General features: G+C 44.0%; 1 protein-coding gene across 1 annotated transcript in view; it reads right to left on the reverse strand.

Moving 5' to 3' along the window:
* Positions 1–572: 572 nt before the first annotated feature.
* Positions 573–23,241, reverse strand: part of MYRIP (myosin VIIA and Rab interacting protein) — a gene marked incomplete at both ends in the record, with an annotated part of 202,427 nt that continues 179,758 nt past the window's right edge. Inside the window, 6 exons of the mRNA XM_084248331.1 lie at positions 573–605; positions 3,780–3,898; positions 5,501–5,561; positions 5,673–5,777; positions 11,325–11,486; positions 17,977–18,171. Coding sequence (XP_084104457.1) covers positions 573–605; positions 3,780–3,898; positions 5,501–5,561; positions 5,673–5,777; positions 11,325–11,486; positions 17,977–18,171 — 675 coding nt within the window. The remainder of the gene's footprint in view (positions 606–3,779; positions 3,899–5,500; positions 5,562–5,672; positions 5,778–11,324; positions 11,487–17,976; positions 18,172–23,241) is intronic.

Here is a 23,241-nt window from a genome sequence, read left to right on the forward strand (position 1 = left end):
GCATTCCTGATGGTTGCGTGTCCCCAAATTACACAGTCCCCAGTGCTCCCTACAGGGAACAGCTCACCTTTTCCCTTAGCAACTGCAAGACACATGCTTGTGAGAGATTAAATAAGACTTGATGATGAATTACATAATAATAATCATCTCCCTTCCCTCCACCACCCTTCCACCCCAGCAATTTTTCCTTTGGTCAACCTGTTGACAGTTAAATTCTCGTTGGATCAAGGGATTAAAAAATAAAAGATCTTAAAGACAACACTCAGGGGCAAAGCCAAGAGGGGCAGGGTGCATCTTTTGAACGTGGAGCTTTGCTGTTGGAAGCCAGCATCTTGGTTTTCTTTTCTGTCTTGGATTCCCTGGGAGCCTAAGGCAGAGTGGGCAAGACTGCAGTGCCGAAGTCTGGACTGCTTTCTGGGTGAGGTATCAGGGCAGCCCTGTGCAAGGACATGTGGCGGCCCCCCAGGCCCTGCCCTCGGGGGAAATCCATACAATATTCAATGGCTGTTGGGTCAAGGCACTGTCGTGTTCGGCCGGAGGCAGTGGGTCACTGGCAGTGGAGGTCCATGGTGCTAATACATCACAGCCGACTCCAGGGTGGGATCCTGAGGACAGACAAGGGGCGCACTGACATCAGCCACTTGGCCAAAGGGAACAGAGATGATTACAAAATGCTTTTTATATCCTGAAAGGTATTCATGCTCATTGACCTGTTAAATATTTCATAATGGTTAAAAAACAATGCATTTTTAACATGTATTTCTTCATCCATCTGAAATTTATTTTGGTATATAGAATAAGATGAGTTGGTTCCCTTTCAACTACCACTTCCTTAGCCAACTTGGCCAATTTATGGAGCACATTTATTTTTTAAAGTTTTTAAAATTATCTATACCTTCTCTACCAATTCCTAATGCTTAATATATTCATATATACACATTTATAAAACACATATTCACACATCTATTTCTGAGCTTTCTAGTCTATTTTATTAATTTTTTTACAGCTTTTAATTTGTCTTAAAATCTGGAAGGAAAATAAATTCCATTTTGAAAAATGCTTTTGTCCATTCTTTCTGATTTATTTTACTTTAACTTTGTAAAATCATCCAAAAGGAGAGCATAAATACTGGATGGTGTCACTTATATGTGGAATACAGAAAAACCAAACACAGGGTCCAAGTCAAACTTTTAAACCAACCCTTGAAAGCTGATGTTAGATCTCAGGCATCCAGGAGGCTTGAAAAGGGGGCACTGGAGGAGAGAGCACAGTGGACTGTGGTGGAGGACTGTGGGTACTTTGTTGGTGGGACAGTTACCTGGCCACCCTGAGGGGAGGAACCCTATACTGTTAAAGTACAAACAAGGCTGTAAAACAATGGTACTTCATTAAAATAAAATAAGATAAAACTATTGCATCTTAATACATGCTCAGAGAAAAGTGTTAAAGCTTATTAACATAGTTATCTATGAGGACAGAAAAATTCTAGACATTTCTTAACTGCATTATAACACTGTTTAAGCTTCAGGTAGGTAACACTGAAAAGCAGATGTCTATATACTACATTAAGTCTACCAATTAAAGTCCAATTCTATCCCTTACCATAAATCATTCATACCATAAATACCACAAGTCTCCTTAATATTGAAAATAAATAAACCCCATACTTTTTCTCTCTTTGGGCCTCGAACATTTCTATGCAGGATATGGCTTAAGGATGTTAGAGGGGGTGTAGCAGCTGCGTGGAAGTTTTAATTCTATCATTTTGACTCACTGTAGTTTATATACATCGCATTTGTTTTGAAATATGTAGCGTTTCTATCTTCTAAAAGCTCTGTGGATTTGCTTTTCACTTTAATTCAATAACTGGAAATACATGTGAGAATGTGCACATATATGTATGTGTGTGTAGTGTGTATGTGGGCACACATGATGCCTTGGTGAGTCTTCTGTTTATTTTAACTTTTGTTCCCATTTTCTAAATTTGTCCTGTTTGGTCTGGTAGTCACCAGCCACATGTGGCTGGTACACTTAGAGTAAGACTAAATAAAATAATAAAAAAAACCCAACAGCCCATATCAAGTGCTCAATAGCCACCTGTGGCTAGTGGCTACCACATTGGGCATTCAGATATAGAATATTTCCATCATTTCAAAACAGTTCTGCTACACAGCTCTGTTTGTGATTGTTTTCGGCACTGGGGTCAGAGAAGCCAGTTCCTTACCTTCCACCTTCCACCCTTTGGAGTTTACTGAGAATTTCTTTGTAAGGGATGTAAAATCGATTTTTGTAAATGATTCACTAATGTTTGTAAAGAAAGTGATAGTATGAAGAAGTTAGATTAATATCTTAACTACAGCTTAATAATTATATATTATTAAAATTCTTTGTGTTTATTTCTGGTATACAGGGGCTTTCAAGGGCTGATAGGGAATTTTAAGTCACAGACCATGGCACAATAAATAGTGTTTCTCTATTGCCTTCTAAATCAAGAAAGGCTCATGGCTCACTTGCTTTATTTTAACAAAATTAAAACATACCCCCACCTACCATGTTTTCTCTGAATGTGTCTTATCTTGAATTCTACTTTGCTTGAAGGTAATATTTCTGCCATTAATTTGTTAAGTGCTGTCCATTCTGTCATTTTTAACCTCTCGTGTTATTTAAAGGTAATTTATTTTTAAAAGTAATTTATGGTGGTATTTAGATAAATAACAATTGAATGTTGGGTATTTTTAAAGTGAGCTGTTCGTGGTGTTGATTGCATCCCAATGTTGTGTGAACACCTCTCCCTAGTTTCCAATCATTCCATCTCCCTGAAGTCAGGCTTCTTACCTACTGAGCAGTATCTTCCTGATTCCTCCTCCCATAGCCCCTGGCAACCGTCTTTTCAACACTCTGATTTACAACAGAGTCCTTGGTCTTAGTGGTCAGCCCTATTTTCGTGTGATAATGCACCTTTTTAGCTCTGCAAAGTAGTCACCAAAGCAAGGTAACTGGACTTTGAAAGGGCAGAGGCAATGGCTGATCAGTGGAGAAGAGGCAATGGGCAGCTCCATTGCCATGTGGTGCCTAAGAGATGCCGAGTCTTGTAATTGACAAGGGCATGTCCACCATTATGCCATTACCTGGTGCTTCTGTGCTCTTGAGACAGGGAAGGTGGGTGGGGGGGTGGAGTGGTAGGAAAGGGGGTGAACAGTGGTGCATTCAATCTGGTGAGCACAGACATCACCTTCTCTGAGCTAGCGGCCTCAAGAGCAGAGTAGTCTACCCAGACTGCTCATCTAAGCTGCCTCGAGCATTCACTAAAATTCTGAAGCACAGCCTGGTATTTAGGTCAACAATTCATTAGCCTTCTCTATGTGATCTCCAGTTTGTGCAAATGATCTCCAGCCCTTTCCTTTGTTGCATATAGGGACAACTGCTGGCTTTTCAGAAACACAAGTGATTAATGGCCAAGAAGACATTCAAGGAAGAGTAAATATGGATCAAAAACAGAATAAAAACTTACACTTTAGCCAGACCTTACACTCCGATGGATGTATTTTTATTTCTCTCATACCAAACCTGGTTCCTATAGGGAGCTGGAGATAGAGTTGAGAGGACATCAAAGGGATTAGCAATGCCAGGCAGGATGGTCACCCCCCTCCTTGCCCAGAACTCTCTCCACTGGCCCCTCTTGAGACCAGACAGGAAGGGGAGCTCCAGAAAGAAGGGCTACAGAATGGAGGCACCATCTACAATGAAGTGATGAGAATTGAGACAGAGATGACATTTACCATTAAATCCTTGGTGGTGTTCTTCCTTTCTGTAGTCCTGTTTGCTGAGGAGCCTTGGAGAATGAAGTTACGGTTAAATGTTTTAATGGTGGTCACTGAAGATTTCTCAACTTTTTCAGCTAAAAGGAAACAGAAGGAAATAACTTACTCAGGAGCTTGATGAATTGTTAAGGAAGAAAGATGCAGTGTCCTGATTACCCAGATTTTTTAGACTTGGCATCTCATCCTATCTGTAAGTCTGACTTGGAATCTTTTAATTTTTTTAAATTTATTTATACAAGAGAACCGGGGTACAGGAGAGGTCTGCCTCGCCATGTGGGACCCTGGTCGCCATGTGGGACCTTCGCTGGCCGGCTGGGATCGAACAGGCGCTTCAGAGGCTGCGGACAGCTTCCCAATATTGCGCTCAACCGCCTGCGCCACCAGGAGAGGCCCAGGAATCTTTTAATTTTTGTGTTTATTTTTGTAATGGCCAAATAAGTCAAGGCATCTTTGGTGGCTTTCTGGAGGAAAATTGCTTGGATGTAATCCACAGTCCATAAATTTGATTTGCAATTCTGAAATATAAGAGACTCAAAACTGTAAATTTTTTTTTTTTAACTTTAGAGCCAAAATTGCCTGACTGGCAAAACCTGACTTGAAATGCCATGTGGTCATTTGGAGCCTTAGTGAGTGTGAACAAATTTAATGCTTTGCTGAGAAAATTTAATGCATTTATCAGATGCTGCTGTAGATGCCATGGATGTGTGTGTGCTTTTATGAACTATCTAGTATATGTACCATATTACCCTTCTAACACCCCAGAAATTCTGAAATGCATATAGACTTCAGATTTTCAAATGAAGGACTATGGGTCTATAATAAAATTTTAATTGCATAGGGTTTTGTGGAATATAAAGCAGACATTCAATACATACTGAACATTGAAGGGTGGAACCAAGACTCAAAACACATATTCTGACTTTCTAATTTGTGGATCTAAATCTCTAGTTTGGCACCATCACTATGTGGCCCTTGGGCCAAGGGAAATTGTTGAAAATGTCCAGTAGATAAGAGCGATGTGACTAGTACTGATGGAACTCCTTCTACATTGGACACTGTGGTAGATGTTTTTGGTGCCCCAGCCATATCTTGCTGACAGCCCCACCCACACCTTTCTAGTCCATTCTGACATCATACTACCGCAAGCACAGCCACTCTCTTGACCCATGTATGGAGCAGGTCAGAAGTTCGAGGGAATAATGCTCCCATCCCCGCCCTTCCCAGGAGTCGCCTTTGGTCAGTGATAGATGAGAGCTGAAATATCTCATTTTCCTGCCCTTTAGGCAGGAAACTCTGTTGTGTAGTCAAACTGTGTCCCAGAAGTCCTCATCAGTATTTAGCCTCATTTGCCCAGAGAAGTAAACTACTAATTCAAGTTCCGGGGTTGGCTTAACTTCCCTCAATCATTTTTCTCTTCCCCTCCCAGTGCTTCTTGGAATCACCTCCAAAATAACTATGTGCATGCAGCTCCTTGTCCCAGGGGCTGCTTCTATGCGGGTGGGGGATGAAGGGGGAGGGGTGGGGGTGTGTGTGAATTCAAATCAACTTAGACTTCACTAGAGCAATTGTGGGGGAGAACTCTCCATTAGATCAGTTCTCCAGCTCAGCTCTCTGAGTGGCTCAGAGTAAATGAGGCAGGTTTAATTCTGGGTCGCTGTGTGTATTTCAAGCAAGTGTACCTTTCGCTGGTGGAGCAGGCAGCTTCCTCCTCTGCTGTCTCGAAGTGTCTATGGTTTGTACCTACAACAGAACATGGCAATCAGCACACCTCCCCAAGGCCAAAGATATCCTGGCTTCTACATTTCCCAGGTAGTGTCCTGTTGCAGCGGAGGGCATGAGGGGAGCACACACCTGGCTCCTTTGCTTCTGGTCCCGTTTTCTTGTGAGGCGCCCGCAGGGTGCTATGTTTAATCCCGCGATGGTCAGGGCTGAAATCCGGCTCTCGATGTCAGAGATCTTAATGCAGCAGAAAGGCAGAATCAGTAGGAGAAATCATAGGAGAGGAGAATCTTTGTTAAAGGACTCTAACAAAATAGAATCTGCCGTGATGTAAGCACATTTGTTCATTTATTCATTCAACTTTACCCAATGCTTCTCCATCTAGGTCTACGATGAAAAAATAAAACAGGCCTTTTTAGGTAAATTTCTATTTCTAGTTGGGAGCTCCAGAGCATACCCACATTGGTGGAGTGGGCTGGGGAGCAATGAGGCCTGAGGCACTGTGAGAACCCTGGCCCAGAGCCACTGGCCCAGCCTGGGGGGTGGTCAGGGCGCTTTCATAGGAGGCAGCACTTGACTTAAGCTTTGAAAGTCAAGCAAAATGTATAGGTTCTGCTTCCTGCTTTCAAGACTCCACAAATCTAAAACTATAGCACCAGATCTTGGGGGCGGGGGGTGCCCAGCAGCCCCTGGTTCAAGTCTATTTCCTTTATGAAGAAAGAGGCTACAGAGCCATGAGAAACTCACTCCTCTTTCTGGGCGTGTTTCCTTGTTTCTAACAGCAGAATCTCAGATTTCCTTCCAAGCACATCCTCAGGCAGACACAGAGCGCCAGAGCCCACCCAGTGCCTAGAAAGAAGCCTGCACCCCACGCCGGCCTCTGGGATGAAGGCAAGTCCCTGCTCTTAGAAAGCATGTTACTGTCACCATGCCATTAATTTTATTGATTTATTTATTAAAAGATTTATTTATTTATACAAGAACTGGGGTACAGTCAGAGGTGCAGGAGGGTGAGAGAATTCACCAGAGTTGGGAACAGAACAGGCAGACTGACGAAATACACTGCTGAGGGGAGCAGCGGGCGAGTCAGGAGAGGTCTGCTGAGCCTTGTAGGACCCTCACCAGCCAGGCAGGATCGAACCCGCACTACAGAGGCTGCGGACAGCTGCATGGTGTGGCGTTCAACTGCCTGTGCCACCAGGGAGGCCCTGCCATTAATTTTATTTAGTAATGTTTTATATATTTATTTGTTTAGGTCTGGTCTTATGTATTTGTAGCTTTTAGAAAATCTCATTTTTGACTGGATTCAGACTCAGAGGAGGAAGCTCTCAAAGAAGACAGCCTCTGCTGCCTGGCAATCTGTCCCTGGTGTTTTCATTTGACATCCTTCATTCTCTTGGTTAAAAATTTACCATCCTCTGCAGTGGCTTCCTTAATTTTCCTGGTTTGCTTCTTCTTCTGCGCAATACATCGACCTTTGTAGACAGAACATGTGAGGTGACAACACATGGGGCCTTGGGGGATTTGGTCCTGGGGATCTCACTGTCTTTGTTTAGAGGCTTTCCCACAACTTATTGGTGGAATCATCTTTAGAGAGACTGAAAAGTTGTCAGATTCTGCTCGCTCCTCTGGGTCCTGGGCATCAAGGCACAGTAATATCAGTGAGGCTGGGAACAGCCTTCTCCCTTTCTTTACAATGACCAAGTGGAGAACACGCAGCTTGGCATCCATGGTACAACCCCAAACAGAGTTGCCTTCCTTCACCAGCCCCCCTGGCTGCCCCAGGGATGCCCCTTACTCAGCAGCAGACAAACACGACCACAGGTCAGGACACCCTGCTTCAAGGGGAAACCCCGCCTGTCGCTTCCACCGCTGATTTGGACATCACCCTTCCATTCTTCACCAGGGCAGCAGCAGCAGCTTCCGTGTCCATATGCGTCTCATAAAAGGTAGGAAGTTTGCATTCTCATCCACTTCAATGAGTTTCTGGTAGTTGGTGGCTGGGAAAGAGATGTTCAGCTTCATCCTGAAGCAGCTGACTGCCTCTCAGGTGCCACGACCAAGAGCGTGCTAAGTGTCTTCAACATGAAACCTCACTGAATTAATTCATAATATTATGCAGAGGTGCCATTCTCTTGGTTTTACAGATGAGGTAACTGAGGCATAAATGACATCTCACATCTCAGAGCTGGCCTGGGGCAGACCTTTAGACTTACTGCCAAAGCTTGTGCTCCTGTCATGTGGATATTCGCAGAGGCCTGGCTGAGGACTGGCGGGAGATGGCTAGCAGTCGGGGGAAGAAGCAGGACCACAGACATCCTCCTGAGATGGCACAGCCTGAGTGTTGCTAGAGCATCACCCAGGAAGTGTGCTCCATTCTGAAACCTCCATCACCTCCCTACCCTTGATTATTTTGTGCTGCTCAAGACAAATTGCATTTCTGCTGTCATTTGCTTCCTTGGACAAGGCCTATTGGGATAGGTGCTACAAAAGTCCACTGAGAAGGGCCGAAAAGTCCGATAGCTGCCTCTCTTATCCCCCAGGGCTGGCAGTCTTGGCCAGAAAAGGAGGAGGAGGTAGATGAAGACCAAGACTGTGGCAGCTGGTGAAAGAATGCAAATTAAGTTGTCTAGTCACTGGCCCGAGGAGGGGCCATTGTGCAGCACTTATCCCTCCCTGGCTCCTGATGCTTCCTTATTCTGACTCCCCAGATTCTAGAGAGTTGCATTCCTTTGGTTTACAGACTAATAAATGACACAAACCTCTGAGGAAGATTGCAGGCTAAACTTCTATCAGTTATTTACAAGGTGTGGATTAGATGCCCACATTCCCTTCTGGAAGTCATTTTGATGGAGGGCCTTGCTTAGAGGACCTGGGAGGCAGGTTAATGAGAAAATAAGGTGCTGACCCTCCTGATTTGCTGACTGACACGTTCTGGAACAAGTAGGGGTTGATTTTTCAGGTTTTAATTCCTCACGTAGAGGATAAAGAAAGAAGAGAGTACTGAGGGTTGTTTTTGTCTATCTACCTACCTATATATCATCTATCTCATGCATTTATCATTTATTAACCACCTCATCTATCATCCATCCATCCATCCCTCCATCCACCTTCCACTTCTTTCCTAAGGTTGCATGCACACTGACTCTATACTTACTAAAAGGGGATGATCAGTTCAGTTCTGAATTTCCCAGGATGTAGAACAGAGAAATCAGTGTAGAACTTTATGTCCACAAGACAAAGACCAAGTTCTGAGAAGAATAGTTTTTCCTAATTCTAGCACTTAAGAGCGACTTCCCAGGCACACCCACAGAGATGACCTTGCACAGCAATGCTGTGGGCAGTGTCCTTATCATGCCCCCATGGCACACCCTGCAGTCTCCTTCAGCACTGGACAATCCTGTCCAACTCCAAATTGAAAGCACCCCTAGAATAAGATATAATCTAAGAACACAATTTAATACCTCTCCTCTCCTCAGTGGGGATCCTCCTGCCACCCTGCAGGACACCCTTGTGACCTCTTCGGTGTGACTCAACTTTGGATGAGAACAGACAGCAGGAGCCCGGGGCTTCATTTTCATGTAGCATCTGGCAGTACAGGAGAGTCTCTATGCTAAGAGCCACAAAACTGTGATGATCCATAAAGCCGAAGTCAGGGCTCACAACCTCTCAACGAACTAAGGCATCTTTTGCAAGTGGATTGCCCGGTGACAAGACCAACACATTTCTTAGGAAAACACACAACACAGACTGGTGAAGAATGTGGGTTGTGAGGTGAGATAAACTCAGGTTAAAATTCAGGTTCATCACTCTCTACCTGTTGAAACTAGAACTTTAGGCAAGGGTTGAAATTTTCTAGGTTTCAGTTTTCCTGATACAAAATGCGTATAATAACAATAGCTACCTCTTGGGGTTACTAAAAGGATTAAATGCAATAATGAAATCAAATGCTGAGCACGACTTCTGGCATGAAGCAAGGTGCTAATGTTATCACACATTTGAAAAAATGAATAATAAATTAATAGACTCATTCAAACACATGAAAAATGGAACTACCCCATTTTGAACTACCCCAGGATTTTCAACCATAAAACGTGGCTCCAATAATTTAAGCTTAAAAATAATTTGGGAGCAGGAAATCATTTTTCTAATAAAACTTTCCCAAACACTACAAACAATATTCCTCCCTACTAAACCTTCAAGAAGTATTTGCTGCAAAATGTACCCCCAGAAAACAAGATATATTTCTCTTTCATATATCTTTGGCAAAAATTGATTAAATGTTGGGTGGAATTTATGGAAAATGATCTTTATTTGAGGAGAGTTGCACATCAGCCATTCTTGCTGGTAATAAAGAGTCAGCAGGGCCATCCAAGATGGACTATTCTTAGTATGCAGTATGTAGCCAACCACAGAGTGGAGAAGGGTGCCCTCAAATCTCAAGAGTGCTTAATGATATCAGAAGTTGTAGCTTTTCACTCTTTAAAATATTTATTTAAAAAATGACCACTCAAGATTGCCATCTTCTCTATCCAGAGGTGGCTTCAATTGACCCCAGGTTACAGAGGATGTGGTTTTAAGAAAAAGAGTCTGTCAACATATCAGTGACGCAGGTTGTACACTGAGCTTATGCTGCCAGGACCAATGTTTCTCATTGGCCCCTGCGATCATGTCCACAGATTCCAGTTTGCGAATCAGAGGCTGAGTCCATGGTTAATTCTGATCCAGAGTCAGAGGCCACAGGAATACCCATGAAAACTGCAAACTTTGTATCTTCACAAAGTGATAGATAACAGAGTGATCAGCTATGAAACAGTCATTCCAAACCATGCAAAATATTGGTCTAAGAAATGTATACTTCCAACTTCCTTCACTTACTCATCCCATTGTTATTGAGAGCCAGGCCTGAGTCAGGTGTTACCACCTGGAGTTACTGTGTTAAGTTAGAGTGTGATAGTCTTGCCTTCATGGAGCATTTCGTCTATAGTGGGGGAAATGGAATTAATTAAGAAATTAATAGTGTGACGAGGGCTAGGAAAGGGTGGTCTTGGATTAGAGTGGGAACCAATATAGTAAGGAGACCTACTTATGAGTTAGAGAATTTGTCAAGGAGGAAAGCAGTATAGGTATAGGTTAAAGAGAAGTCCAGTATATTATCAAGGTTATAATTTGGGGAGATAGAGCTATACATTTTAAAAGAAGGATTTGGTGGAATCTACCTGAATGGATCATATATAGATCTTATTTGACTCATCATGGGATTACATCCTGATAAGTTGGACATATAAGTCAAAAATCTGCCTAACCTACTGAACACTGAAGCTTAGCCCAGGCTACCTTAAATGTTCTCAGAGCACTTACATTAGCCTACAGTTGGGCAGAATCATCTAATGCAAAGCCTATTTTATAATAAGGTATTGAATATCTTTTGTAATTTACAAATACTGTACTGAAAGTGAGAAGCTCTGCAGAGTATGGGTTGTTTACCATCACAATCACCTGCCCAGCATCAGACACACGAGAGAGTATTGTGGTGCATATTGCTAGCCCAAGAAAAACTCAAAACTCAAAACTCGAAGTACGGTTTCTACCGAATGCATCTCGATTTTGCACCATCATAAAGTGGAAAAATCATAAATCAAATTCTCATAAATCAGGGATCATCTGTACATGCAAGTGAGCTGGCAATGGCTGTGATGGACAGATAGAAAGGCATGAACACTTCTTGTGAAAGATAGGGTGTCCCTTCCTTTTCTCCATCTGGGCAAAGAGGGGACTTTGTACCTGGAGCTCAGCATGGTGGACCTGGGCTGCGGCCGTGGCCACCTGGTCCTCTAGATCCGCCAGATGGGTCTCATCTGTGCCGCTGTGGATGCAGCGGGCGGCGTCCTCCAACTCAGTCAGCTGGCCTTCCAGTCCATACACGGTGCCCGCTGCCAGGTATACCTGCAGGGGAGGCATAGCTTTGAGATCAGGTCTGCTGACACAAGACTGGGAGGTGGGGCTTTCAGGAGATCCTTATATTTCAGGGATGAGAGAGAACTATGCTCAACATTGGGAGAAAAGACAGGTAACTCCCCCACTTATAAACATTCTACTCACTTAAATGGAACACAAGGTCTACTGTCCCCCTCACTGTCAACCATACCTCCCCCCATCATTCCTGCAAGAAAAGGGAATTTTAAAGTCTTTTTTAAAGATTTATTTATTTATGCATACAAGAACTGGGGTACAGGTCAGGTGTGGAGGGTGAGAGGATTCACCAGAGACAGAGCGGGGAGCAGAACAGGCAGACTGACTGAAATACACTGCTGAGGGGAGCAGTGGAAAAGTCAGGAGAGGTCTGCTGCGCCATGTGGGTCTCTCCCTGGCCAGCTGGGGATCGAACTCGTGCTGCAGAGGCTGCAATAGCTTCATATTGCTGTGCTTAATCCTTTGTGTACCTCGGACATGATCCTAGGGAGGCCCTTAAGTTTTGAAAATAACCCAAGATACATAAATTGCAAATTTTTCTGGTGACTATAACAGCCATAATATCAAGATAGAAGGCACAAAGAGGAAAAATTCATGATGTGGTTTTTCCAGTGAAAATTTTGGTTGGAATTCAATAATTGAGAAAAATTCAGAAGATGTGGGAGAGGGGAAATTAATTTAAATACAATTATAAATTTGTGGCATAATATCACTAATCAATTACCTTCAGTTTGCTTGAACCAGGTTAAGGGAATTCATATGAACTTGAAATCTGTAGTAGGAAAACACAGTTGTCCCATAGCATCTGCAGGGGGCTTGTTTCAGGGTCCCGGTTTCCTTTATTTATTTTTTTTTAAAGATTTATTTATTTATACAAGAACCGGGGTACAGGCCAGATGCACGGGAGGGTGAGAGGATTCACCAGAGACAGAGCGGGGAACAGAACAGGCAGACTGACGAAACACACTGCTGAGGGGAGCAGCGGGCACGACAGGAGAGGTCTGTCGCGCCATGTGGGACCCTCACCAGCCGGCGGGGATCGAACCAGCACTGCAGAGGCTGCGGACAGCTTCACAGCACTGCGCTCAACCACCTGCGCCACCAGGGGAAGCCCTCAGGGTCCCTGTTTTCAAAGCCAAAATCTGAGGGTGCTTATGGCCTTTATAGTCCAGAATTGGCTGAATTCACGAACCCATGGATATGGAGGGCCAACTGTTTCAATTTGAAAAAATCCATTAAATGTACTGGCAAAGTTCAAATACATATTGTTCAAGGGTCACCTATATTGCATTTCTTAGGAAATAGTGTGATGTTAAGAGAAGCAAAAATTGATGTTATCAGAGAATTAAGATGGTTTTTGAAATTAAATAGAAAGTTAGATAAAGGGAAAAAATAAAGGAAAATATTTTGATTTGCAAGTTTATAAAGTGGTTTCTAGAAAAGTGAACCAAGAGAATGTAAAATCTTTGGAATAATTCAGACCGAGGGTTGCCAACCAGGGCAAACGAAATAAATTCATTTTCAGCCTAATAATGTGATGAAGCAACTGGCAACAGAGGAGAGGAGATGGATCTAAAAAGGTAATTATTTAAAGAGGTTTATGAGGTTTAATCAATGTATATAAAGTTCTAAACACGTAATTCCAGCAACTTAGAGTAGACTTGAATGAAATGCATGGTCAGTCTTTAGCAGGTCCTTTGACAAGTTAAAAATACACCAGCGCTGGGCCAGCCAAGAGCTTGTGCACATAAGGCAGGCACATCTTTTGCACAGAGCGATGCTGAGTGTTGCTGAGGATGAGAAAGAACTCCAAAGCGCTCTTGCTCTGTCAATTCCTTGGCATGATTCATGCATCTGCATTTCAACTGACAATTTCACAAAACATTTCAAAGTGGGGAGCAAAGGCAGGTGCAGGTTTGGTGGAAGCAAGTCTGACTGTGCATTCCCAGGCAAAATTAGTTGGCTGTGGGGGCTGCCAGCAGTGACTGGTGCTGCGGACATCATGCTAAATGATTTGTGAGTCATATACAGGGCTGGGGATCATATATCTTTGGGTAACTGCCATATTTCACTTTGCCCTCAGTTTTACGTTTATCATCTACATGCAGTGATAGAGAACATCTGTTTAATTTAGCCATTTATTCTTTGTCCTCACAACAAGAAATGTTTCTTTATTGTTTATCATATGAAAGAAACAATGAATTCTATTGAAGAGAAACCATTAAAAATTGTCTTAAAATTATTGATCCTGAAAAACCCCTTATCAGAGGGGAAGACAAATAAAGGCAAGAAAGAGAAAGAGAGGGAGAGAAAGAAGAGAGAGGGAGGAAGGGAGAGAGAGAAAGAAGGAAGAAGAAATATCAAAGAAGAGAGATTCAGGGAAGTTATGAGCTTGATATCTCACTTTTGCTACTGCTACCAAAACAAGGTAAATATTTTCATCAGATAATTTAAAATATAAACTTGTAGTTTTGCACAATAAAGCAAAGTTTGGAAATATGAGATAAATCATTTGATTATGATGATGGAAGCACATAACTTGACAAAACATGGGTCTCAGAACCTTGATTTTTCTAGAAACCTGGAAAGTCAAGGTCGCCACCCGCTGTATTAACTTAATGGCACTTTGTTTTCTCTTCCACGTGGCCGTCTGCTCCTGTTCTTTGTTGCCTCTGCCAACAAAGCCATGTGAACTAGTTCCAAGTCCTCAGCAAGGCTGGCATGTTCATCTTTCACTTTTTGTTCCCTAAAAGCCTGTTTTCCTGGCCCTGGGGGGAAGGACAGCTTCAGGGGTTTGGCGTTGACACCAACTGAACAGGAACTTACAGGCAAGGTGCTGGGGCCTACAGGCCTAGAGGGTGACGGCAGTGACGGTGATGATAATGACGACACTCTTGAGCCAGGCACAGAGCCAAAGGTTTTATGGGATGCATCGCATTTTACTCTCACGGCAACCCTCAAGTTAGGCATGTACAATCACCATGTGGAAGATGAGAACATTATGGCTTAGAGTTTCGGCAACTTCTCCAGGTTTCACAGCTGGGAAGCGGTGGAGCCCGGATTTGAGCCAATCGCTGGTGCCAGATCCACCCTCCCCTATGGTGCCATGATATTTAATCTTGGTTGGAATGTTATGACATTGTTTTAACATTTCAAACTTGGTCATAAACCCAAGTTATCGTGGTTGTAGATGAACATGATATTGGCTTTGCTTCTGGGTTGAAATAGAAAAAGTGAACATGTTATATAATGAAAATTATTCTATATTCTTCTACAAAATAATTCTAAAAACTCATGAAAAGTTATTCTCATTTACCTGGAATTGCTCACTTTAATTAAGGGACACTTTTAGCGAGAATTATGTCTGAGTAATCTAAGTCCTCTCCAAACTCAACTCAGTCATGCCTCTGATCCCATTAACTGGTTCCTGGTTCAATAAGACTTTCTTAAATTGGTTCAAGGCACAATTATAGGTGTTTGGTTTCATTAAGGATGGAATTTGTGGTCATTCTTTTTAGGCTAAAGAACATAAACAGCCTTCTTTACTGCAGGATTTCTCAGTCTTTAAAATCCTAATATGCATCTCAATTTTCCTAGAAAAAGAAGAGAGATTTCTTAAATTTATTTGGTTTTAGAATGTCTTATGGGACTTGACTTCCATGAAATACACTCTAGGTTAGAGCATAATAGATAGTATTTCTCTTCTTGCTCTTTGAGGGCAGAGCCTTACTTGAGTGACCATGACCACCTCCACAAGCTGTAGTACACCTCCTCTTCTGGCTGTGGTTGCCTAAGAGCCTGAGAAGGAGGTCCCACATCCTCTGCCTGGTGCTGGATACTGTGGCAGAGCTAGGCTGTCTGTGGGGGCAGTTCCTAACATGTTTCCTGTTGCTGAGTTATATGACAGAGCCAGAAGGGAGTTTGGAACTGTCCCTCCATTGTCTCTATGGCTGGGAATTGTGGGGTCTTCCAGCCTTCCTCTGTCTTTTAGCAAAGATGAGAATGAGAAGGATCCTCAGTTCGGGGTAGGAGGGCGAACATCCTGCCAACCTTGCATAAATCCACAAGGCTCTGGTATTCACCCCAGGTCTGAGAGAGGTCATGCCAGTTGTTTTCTGTTGACTCATCCATTTTCTACCTTTCTCTGCCCTGCTCTGTTTCTGTGAAGCTGGCCTGTAGGTACTTTATCATCAAGGCTCTCTTGTAGGCAGGGATGGGTTTGACCAGCAGGAGACACCACCAGGACTCAAAGGCAGAAGACACTGCCTCTGTTCCCCTGTGGAAGGGAATGTGGTAACATGCCACTAGGGGGCACTTTTCCAGGTCCCAGTTCTCCTTGGGCTACACTGCCTAGGGGTGGTGACCACTTCCTCCCCTGCTTCCCTTAACCTCACCCATACCTACATTAGTTGTCCCTTCCTGAGACTCTCCTCTCTTAATCAGATCCCAGCAGGCACAATAGAGCTCTGAGCTTCACAGCTCTCCACAAGAGCTCCAAACACAGAGACCCAAGCATTCAATCCAAAGAACAGAGACTCCTCTGTGTATGCAGGATGGGGGACCCTGAGTTCCTCCTGTGTTGCGGGTGACAAGAATTGATTCCACACATTAATACCAGGCAGCAGGTGAGAGATGTCAAAGCTGAGAGACAAGGAATTCTAAAATCTTCATGCTCTACCCTATAAGCAGATTAACAAGGCAATTTATGAAAACAGGAGATTTGACATATGAATGTTATCTTTTTAGTTTTATCTTATGTACCTCTGAAATCTGCATTTTTTTTTCCTTCATTGATATAACTGGTTTACAACACTGTATATGATTTAGGCGAATAGGTTCACACGTCCTCAGGTGTATGTCACCACCCCAGCCCCACCACCCAAGCACCCATAGTCCTTTACCTAGGCTAATGGGCCCCCACTCTTTTTTTGCAGAAGTATTTTTAGAGAATATTCTTAAATGAATATTCTCTTTTATCTCAGAGTTTGGGCCTGCCATAGCCAATGTTCTGAGGATAAGAATAAGAGTCAACATTTCTATTTCTGATAGTCCCCGGGTTCCTCAGCACAAAGGAGAAAGGCAGCTGAGGAATGAAGGAGCGAGCTCCACAACACAGACAGACCGAAGTCAGGGTTCCATTGAGCCAGCTGCACAAGAGGCCACTTTAAGAACCAGGCCTTTGCCTCTCCTGCCACTCAACTGGATTCCATTCGAGAAACGGCAGAACAAAGCAACCTGCCTGTGGCACTGTGATGTGGGAACTGAAGACTGAAGAAAAGACTCATATCTCCTCTGATTCAAAGACCCACAGAATTCAAAGGCACAGAGATGGATTTCTTCTGAGGTGAGATTTGAAAAGCTGGTTGAGGGAAGGGAAGGAGGAGGAAGGCAGATAATTCTTTGGGAACAGGAGAGCCCCCTGAGAGGTATGGACAGGAGAATGGAACCTTTTTTTGCTCATGTCCCTGCTGGGGCTTCTGACCTCTTGAATCAATGGGTGTGTTTTGAACTGAAAGTGTTAATGAGTCCAAGAAAAGAAACTTAATGAACAACAGCAGGATCTTATAGAATGAAAACTCCGACAAGGCTACTGCATTTTCAACATGCTCTTTGTGGGGGGTGAGGGGCACACTATCTTTTCTTTATGTGTCATGGGAACTGACCATCATCATTTAAATCTGGATTATTTTATGCACTGTAAATCTTTTTGATACTATACTTTGTAAAAAAAAAAAAAAAAATCCCTCTCCTGGTGGACCATAGCTTTAAACTTTTTGTGTGTGTCTAGGATTAGGAACATTTTAGGGACTTTTGGCATGGAATAAACTGCTTAATGAACATATTTAAAGATAAGAGACCTGCAAATCATGAGCAAAACATTTCTTTTAAAGGAATTTCATTCATCTGATATAATCACACAGCAGATAAATATTCATGGGGCATTGGCTCTGGGTCACTGGCTAGGGCTATAGACCTGAAAGACAGCAGGCCCAGTCTTCAGGGGTTTATAACTGGTTCCCACCCTGGGGGGGATTGCGCCCCTGTCTCACTCCCATTTCTCTTCCAGACAATGTCAAATTTAAGTGTGTCATGGGAACTGACAATCGCCTGCATGCAGAGAGAATGAAGCATCCTTCCTTTGCCTAAGGTCAGGACAATTCACATTGCAACCTATACCTCAGAGCTCCCTGCAGGATCAGGATGAAGTTATGCCTTAAGATCACATGTTTGCATTATCTGAGATCATAAAACAGAATATTTCCCTAATAAATCACTTTTATGCAAATCCTCACCTTCGGATCTGCTTCTGGGGAACCTAATCCAAGACCCTTCCTGGGAAGATATATGCTGTGGTGGTGACTGGGGTGTGTGTATGTGACCTTGCACTCTTTGTGTTAAGTTACAATTTCATAAGCTGCTTCTTTGCATGTTTACCCTAGACACACACATCCCAGTGGCTTACGTTTTCTTCCAGGGAAGTCAGCTGCTCATCCAGTCTCACTTGGTCTGTCCCCAGAGGAAACATCCCCTTCTCTCTGTCAGGAGGGACAGGTGGGCACTCCCAGGGACCCGCAGACTCAGCTAGCAACTCCTCGGTGGCATTGATGACTTTCAGGACTTCTGTGGAGATGTTGCAGAGAGAAACAGCAGAATACTTCTGTTTGGTCCAATGACAGAAGGGGACAGAAGACAAGAACAGCACATTAACAATGACATGGAAATTCTACATTATCATGGTGCTATCATGAGATCGATTCCATTATAACACACAGAACAAACATCAGTGTGCTGAAGGCATGAAAAGTTACAAGGGCTACACATGGGAGGGAGCTTAATGGACCTTCATGGAGAACTGGTTTGATTTGCCCCAGCTTCTCTGACTCACAATGAATGATCAGATTCTTGGGAGGAAGGAAGGAGAGGTCAGGTTGAAGCTACGAAGTCCTCTGCTCATTGCTTATAGTTTTATATCCATCACCATGCTGAGTGGCCTGTCGTGGAGACCAGGGCTGTCTGAGGCCCTGGGTTTCTTCCTACCTCTGCTCCATATTGTTTAGCCATCACAGACAGGGTTTGTAAATTGGAAGCCAGATATGGCCCACAGGCATGGGATTTTGGTTTTGGTTTTTGACCAGTAAAATGATTCCAAGAAACCTGGAATTTTAATGCCTTTGATACTTTATAAGGTACCTATCTGACTCATCTATCCTGCCTAAAACACCCATGTAGCTAGGACTGGGCATTACAAAGTTAGTTCCTCTGAGTGATTCTTCTGCAGGTTTGTCTCACAAAAGCATGTTTTCGCCAGCCTTCCCACTTCACTAGAGAATCAGAGTGTCTCAGTGACAGGACTGGGGCTGAGTCCACAGTCCAGAGCTGGCTCTGGGCTAGCATGCTCGGGCACACAGCCTCTGAGCTGCCAGCCCATCAGAGGGTCACGGAGGGCTCTGCCCAGCCCATCTATTCTACAACAGCTGCTTGACTGGCCACAGTTCTTTTGATTCAGGAAACCGAAAAAAAAAAAAAAAAGGATCTGGGCTTTCAGAAGAATAGGATGGGTGTGAGGTGACAGAGACCCAACAGAATAAGGGCAGAGCACAAGAGAGCAGCCAGGGCTAACTCTTGACCTTTAGAGAAACTCACAGAGGCCACCCCCATGCTCCAGGGCCCTATAACTCCGTGTGGCAGATTTTGGAAATGAATTAGACTCACAATTATTTTGGCATAAAGCAGCTGCTACTATTTGCTTAATTCCATTTTTAAAAAAAGGCAACATTACATGGTTAAAAGCAGATTTGTTACCCTTCCCTTAGTAAATAAAACATGTATTTAGAGAGTACATGTCTTATTTGGTAGAAGAGGTACTTTTGCTTGTCTTTTGAAAAGAGAGACCTATGTCTAAGAGATTAAAAAAAAAAAGGTAGAGACAACACAGTGGAAGGAAAGGTGTGCAAATGTACACAAATCTCCGAGGCCAGGGTCAGGAGGGGGCCAAGGTTATTAACGGGAAGGACTTAAGATGTGCTTCAACAGAGTTGTCTGCAGCCTGATTCCCACTGGACATAAAATATCCAAGCCACATGTTAATGTTGCCTGGCGGCCACTGTTCCACTCTATCCATAGCCTTGTTGACTCAGTCACAGGAGTTGCAGCCTGGAAATCAATATAGGCCAGAGGCATTTTTTTTTTTTTTAATAAAATGCCTCCTGTGGGATACGCATTTCTCAGTTCTCTGTCATCCCTGCCATTTATTCTACATATTTTGAGGGCCTAGAGTGTGCAGTCAGTTACAGTTGCTGGGATTAGGCTGCAGATAACGAATGAAGCCTTGCCTCTTAGCCTGACCCAAGCCACGTGACATGCTGATGCACTCTCCTGGCTCCTGAAGCACTTGCATTTGCCATTAGGGCAGGGTGAGGAGTCCTGGCAGCTGTCCGTGGAGAGCACTACAGCTTTTCCTGGAAGGTCTGTGGTCTGGTTAAAGACCTGAGCCACTTCAGAAGGGAACTAGACTCCAGCTGGGAGAAATGACTGAAAAAAATCACATGAAAACTGAACAGGTTCTCATTTATTGGTGTCCCAGTTTTGTTCTCTACTGGGAAACACAAACTGGACTGACAGGCACAGGGAGGGGATTAATCCCATCTGGAGAGAACCAAGAGTTTCTTGTCTGTCACCTAGGAATGAAGGGGCTGTTTGCTCAGAGGAGGGGGTGGGAGTGGACAGTGAACCTACTGGGAGTTACAATAACTGGGCTTTAGTTAGCTGTAGGTAGAAGGACACCTAACCTCCTTGTTCCTCAGTTTATTTACTGGCCTGATGAACAGGATTAGATTTGTTACAGGGCTGACAGTGACTTGCTATGTAAATGTTCTGTTCCCTGCCCAGTCCAGATTTGAAAGTACAAATTCTACAGTTAGGTTAAATAAAGCTATATTTAGCACTGGACAGGGTTTTGTTTAGATCAAAAGCTGGTGGGGACTTAGGGGTGCTGGCAGGGAGCCCCGTGTGTGGGAGAAATGAAAAGCTAGAGGATTCTTTTGTTTCTATTGCTTACAGCCCCAGACAGGAGCTGAATGGCACAAACAGAGCACGACAGAGAGCCAGAGAGAGCTCTCGATTCAGTGAACAGCAAAACTCCAAATGTTAACTATAAGATGGATCACATGTGACAGTTCATTGGCATCAAGGAAGGAGAGTGGAAGTGGAGAAGCTCTACTGTTACAGTGCAGGGCAGTTGACCTCAAGGGCACTGGTAGTTGAGGAACCCATAGATGAGGGAATGAAAATGGCCAATGAGCCCACACAGTAGGAAACTGAACCTCCTAGGGATCAAAGAAATACAAATTAAACAACAAATTTTATTACATGCCAGATCCACCGTGATTCCCTTTGGAAAAGCTCTGTGTAGGCCATGTTTGCAGGTGGAAAATACTTTCGCTCATTGACCCACCAGGGGCTGTGTCTGCTCTGGTGCATGTCCTCAGACTCCTGACCACATGGTCACTGTTGAGTCCCTGAGTGTCCACTTCTAGAGTTTGGTCTGTGTCACAGCCCCACCGGGAACTCACATCCCTGTCAATTTCACAAACACAGGGGCTGGAAGCCAACAGTGCACACGAGGGTGCAGTGTTCCCCATCACCCACGAGTGAGACAGTGAGCAAGTGTCATCCTTTACGCTGACGCAGGCGTCCTGCCTAAGTCTGACCATTGAGAGGACGGTGACTTCAGCAAACCTTCCAGACAGTTATGTGCTATGCTGAGGTTGGGGCTCTGCCACACTGGACCCAAGAAAGACAACCAGACTATAAATCCCACGTCACAAATCCCAGCTGCATTGTTTCTTCTTTCTAGCGACCACAGTGCAGAGAAAGACTTCACTAGCATTTTGTCTCACTATCCCCAACAGTCTCTCTATCCTGTCCCCAAGTGCTTTCTCTTCCTTTAAGACAAGTTGCTAGAAGCATATTCTCCCTCCATTTGCTCTTCCTTATAAACTGTTTTCCCAAGAATGCAAAGTGTTGGCAGAGGGGAGATTTTGAGTCTAAAGAATTTTAAAGAATATTTTTTTAAAGATTTATCTATTTATGCATACAAGAGCTGGGGTACAGGCCAGAGGTGTGGGGTGAGCGAATGATTCACCAGAAACAGAGTGGGGGACAGAACAGACAGAATGACTGAAATACACTGCTGAGGGGAGGAGCTGGCAAGTCAGGAGAGGTCTGCTGCGCCATATGGGTTTCTCTCTGGCTGGCCGGGGAATGAACTTATGCTGCAGAGGCTGTGGATTACTTTATAGTGTGGTGCTCAACCCCTTGCACCACCAGGGAGGCCCAAGAAGAAAATATTTTTATTCTAAACCCTAAGTATACCTGTCGAGTAGCAATCTTTGCAAATTCTCCTGAGATTTTTTTCCCGTGTCATCCCTTATTACAAAGCTTTGTGCTGGACAAAGAAACACAAACTCACTTGGAGCTGGAGTAAACAGGAATGCTCTTTACCAGAATATCTCAAGCTCGTGAACATGTGAGCAGCAGGAGCTCATTAGATGCCAGCTTAACAAAAAGAGAACACTGTGGAACCATGAGAGCTGATTCCAGCCCTAGCTCTCAACCCTTGGGCCCGTGCACGTGAGTCTGCCTGTCTCAGCTGGGCCAAAACAGACACAGCGCCTGCCTGCTTGTATTGCACTGGGCCTGGCGTATCTATTTATGTGACTTGATGGATGATAAATTTTGATATGGTATAATCTAATATAATGTGGGGGAAAGTTTTGAGAATTCAATGGTGTGTTCAGATATGTGGAGCAGAAAAGGAATTTTCCTAGCTCTACTTGGAGAATGTTCTGATGCCTATAACACCACCAAAAAGGCTAAAAGGAGGTTGAAGCTGAAGGGACATCGACAGTCTTGTTTTTTTTTTTTTTGTTTTTTTTTTTAAAGATTTTTTTTTTTTTAAATAGAGGCATGTTTTATTTATTTATTTATTTGTTTGTTTGTTTTGTTTATACATGCACTCAGAAGCGTGGGAGGGTGAGAGAATTCACCAGAGCCAGAGCGGGTTGCAGAACAGGCAGAAGGACCGAAGTACACTGCTGAGGGGAGCAGCGGGCACCAGAGCCAGAGCGGGTTGCAGAACAGGCAGAAGGACCGAAGCACACTGCTGAGGGGAGCAGCGGGCGGCAGGAGAGGTCTGCGCGCCATGCGGGACCCTCCTCCGGTGGCCGGGGAGCAGCCGGGGATCGAACTGGTGCCGCAGAGGCCGCGAACAGCTTCGCAACCCAGCGCTCAACCGCTGCGCCACCGGGGAGGCCCGACAGTCTTGTTTTTATGAGCTGCGGAAGCAAGCAGTGAGTGTCCAGGCCCATGGGTCACTCCATGAAGCAGGAAGGGGCAGTGGCAAGGGGCTGCCCCTCAGGGGTCTTGCAAAGGGCCTTCTTGCCCATCAGGCACAGCAGGCTTGAAGCCTAGTGCCTACCATTCTTTTAGGGATGGATGGAATTATTTTATTTTAAAATTGAAAGAAAAAAAAGCACTCTTAGGTCCAGGAACATGTTTTAATACATTAACATATTAACATTCACAGCACACAGTTATAAACTGTGACCTTTAAATGTTTTTATGGAGAAGGCGCCCATGAGGCACTGGGGCCTGGGTCCTTAAAAGTCACTTATTGGCCCTGGTCTTGCTGATCCAGAGCCTGATCCAGAGACACTGGTCAGCTTGG

The sequence above is a fragment of the Talpa europaea genome, assembly GCF_964194135.1.
Source record: "Talpa europaea genome assembly, chromosome: 11".
NCBI lineage: Eukaryota > Metazoa > Chordata > Mammalia > Eulipotyphla > Talpidae > Talpa > Talpa europaea.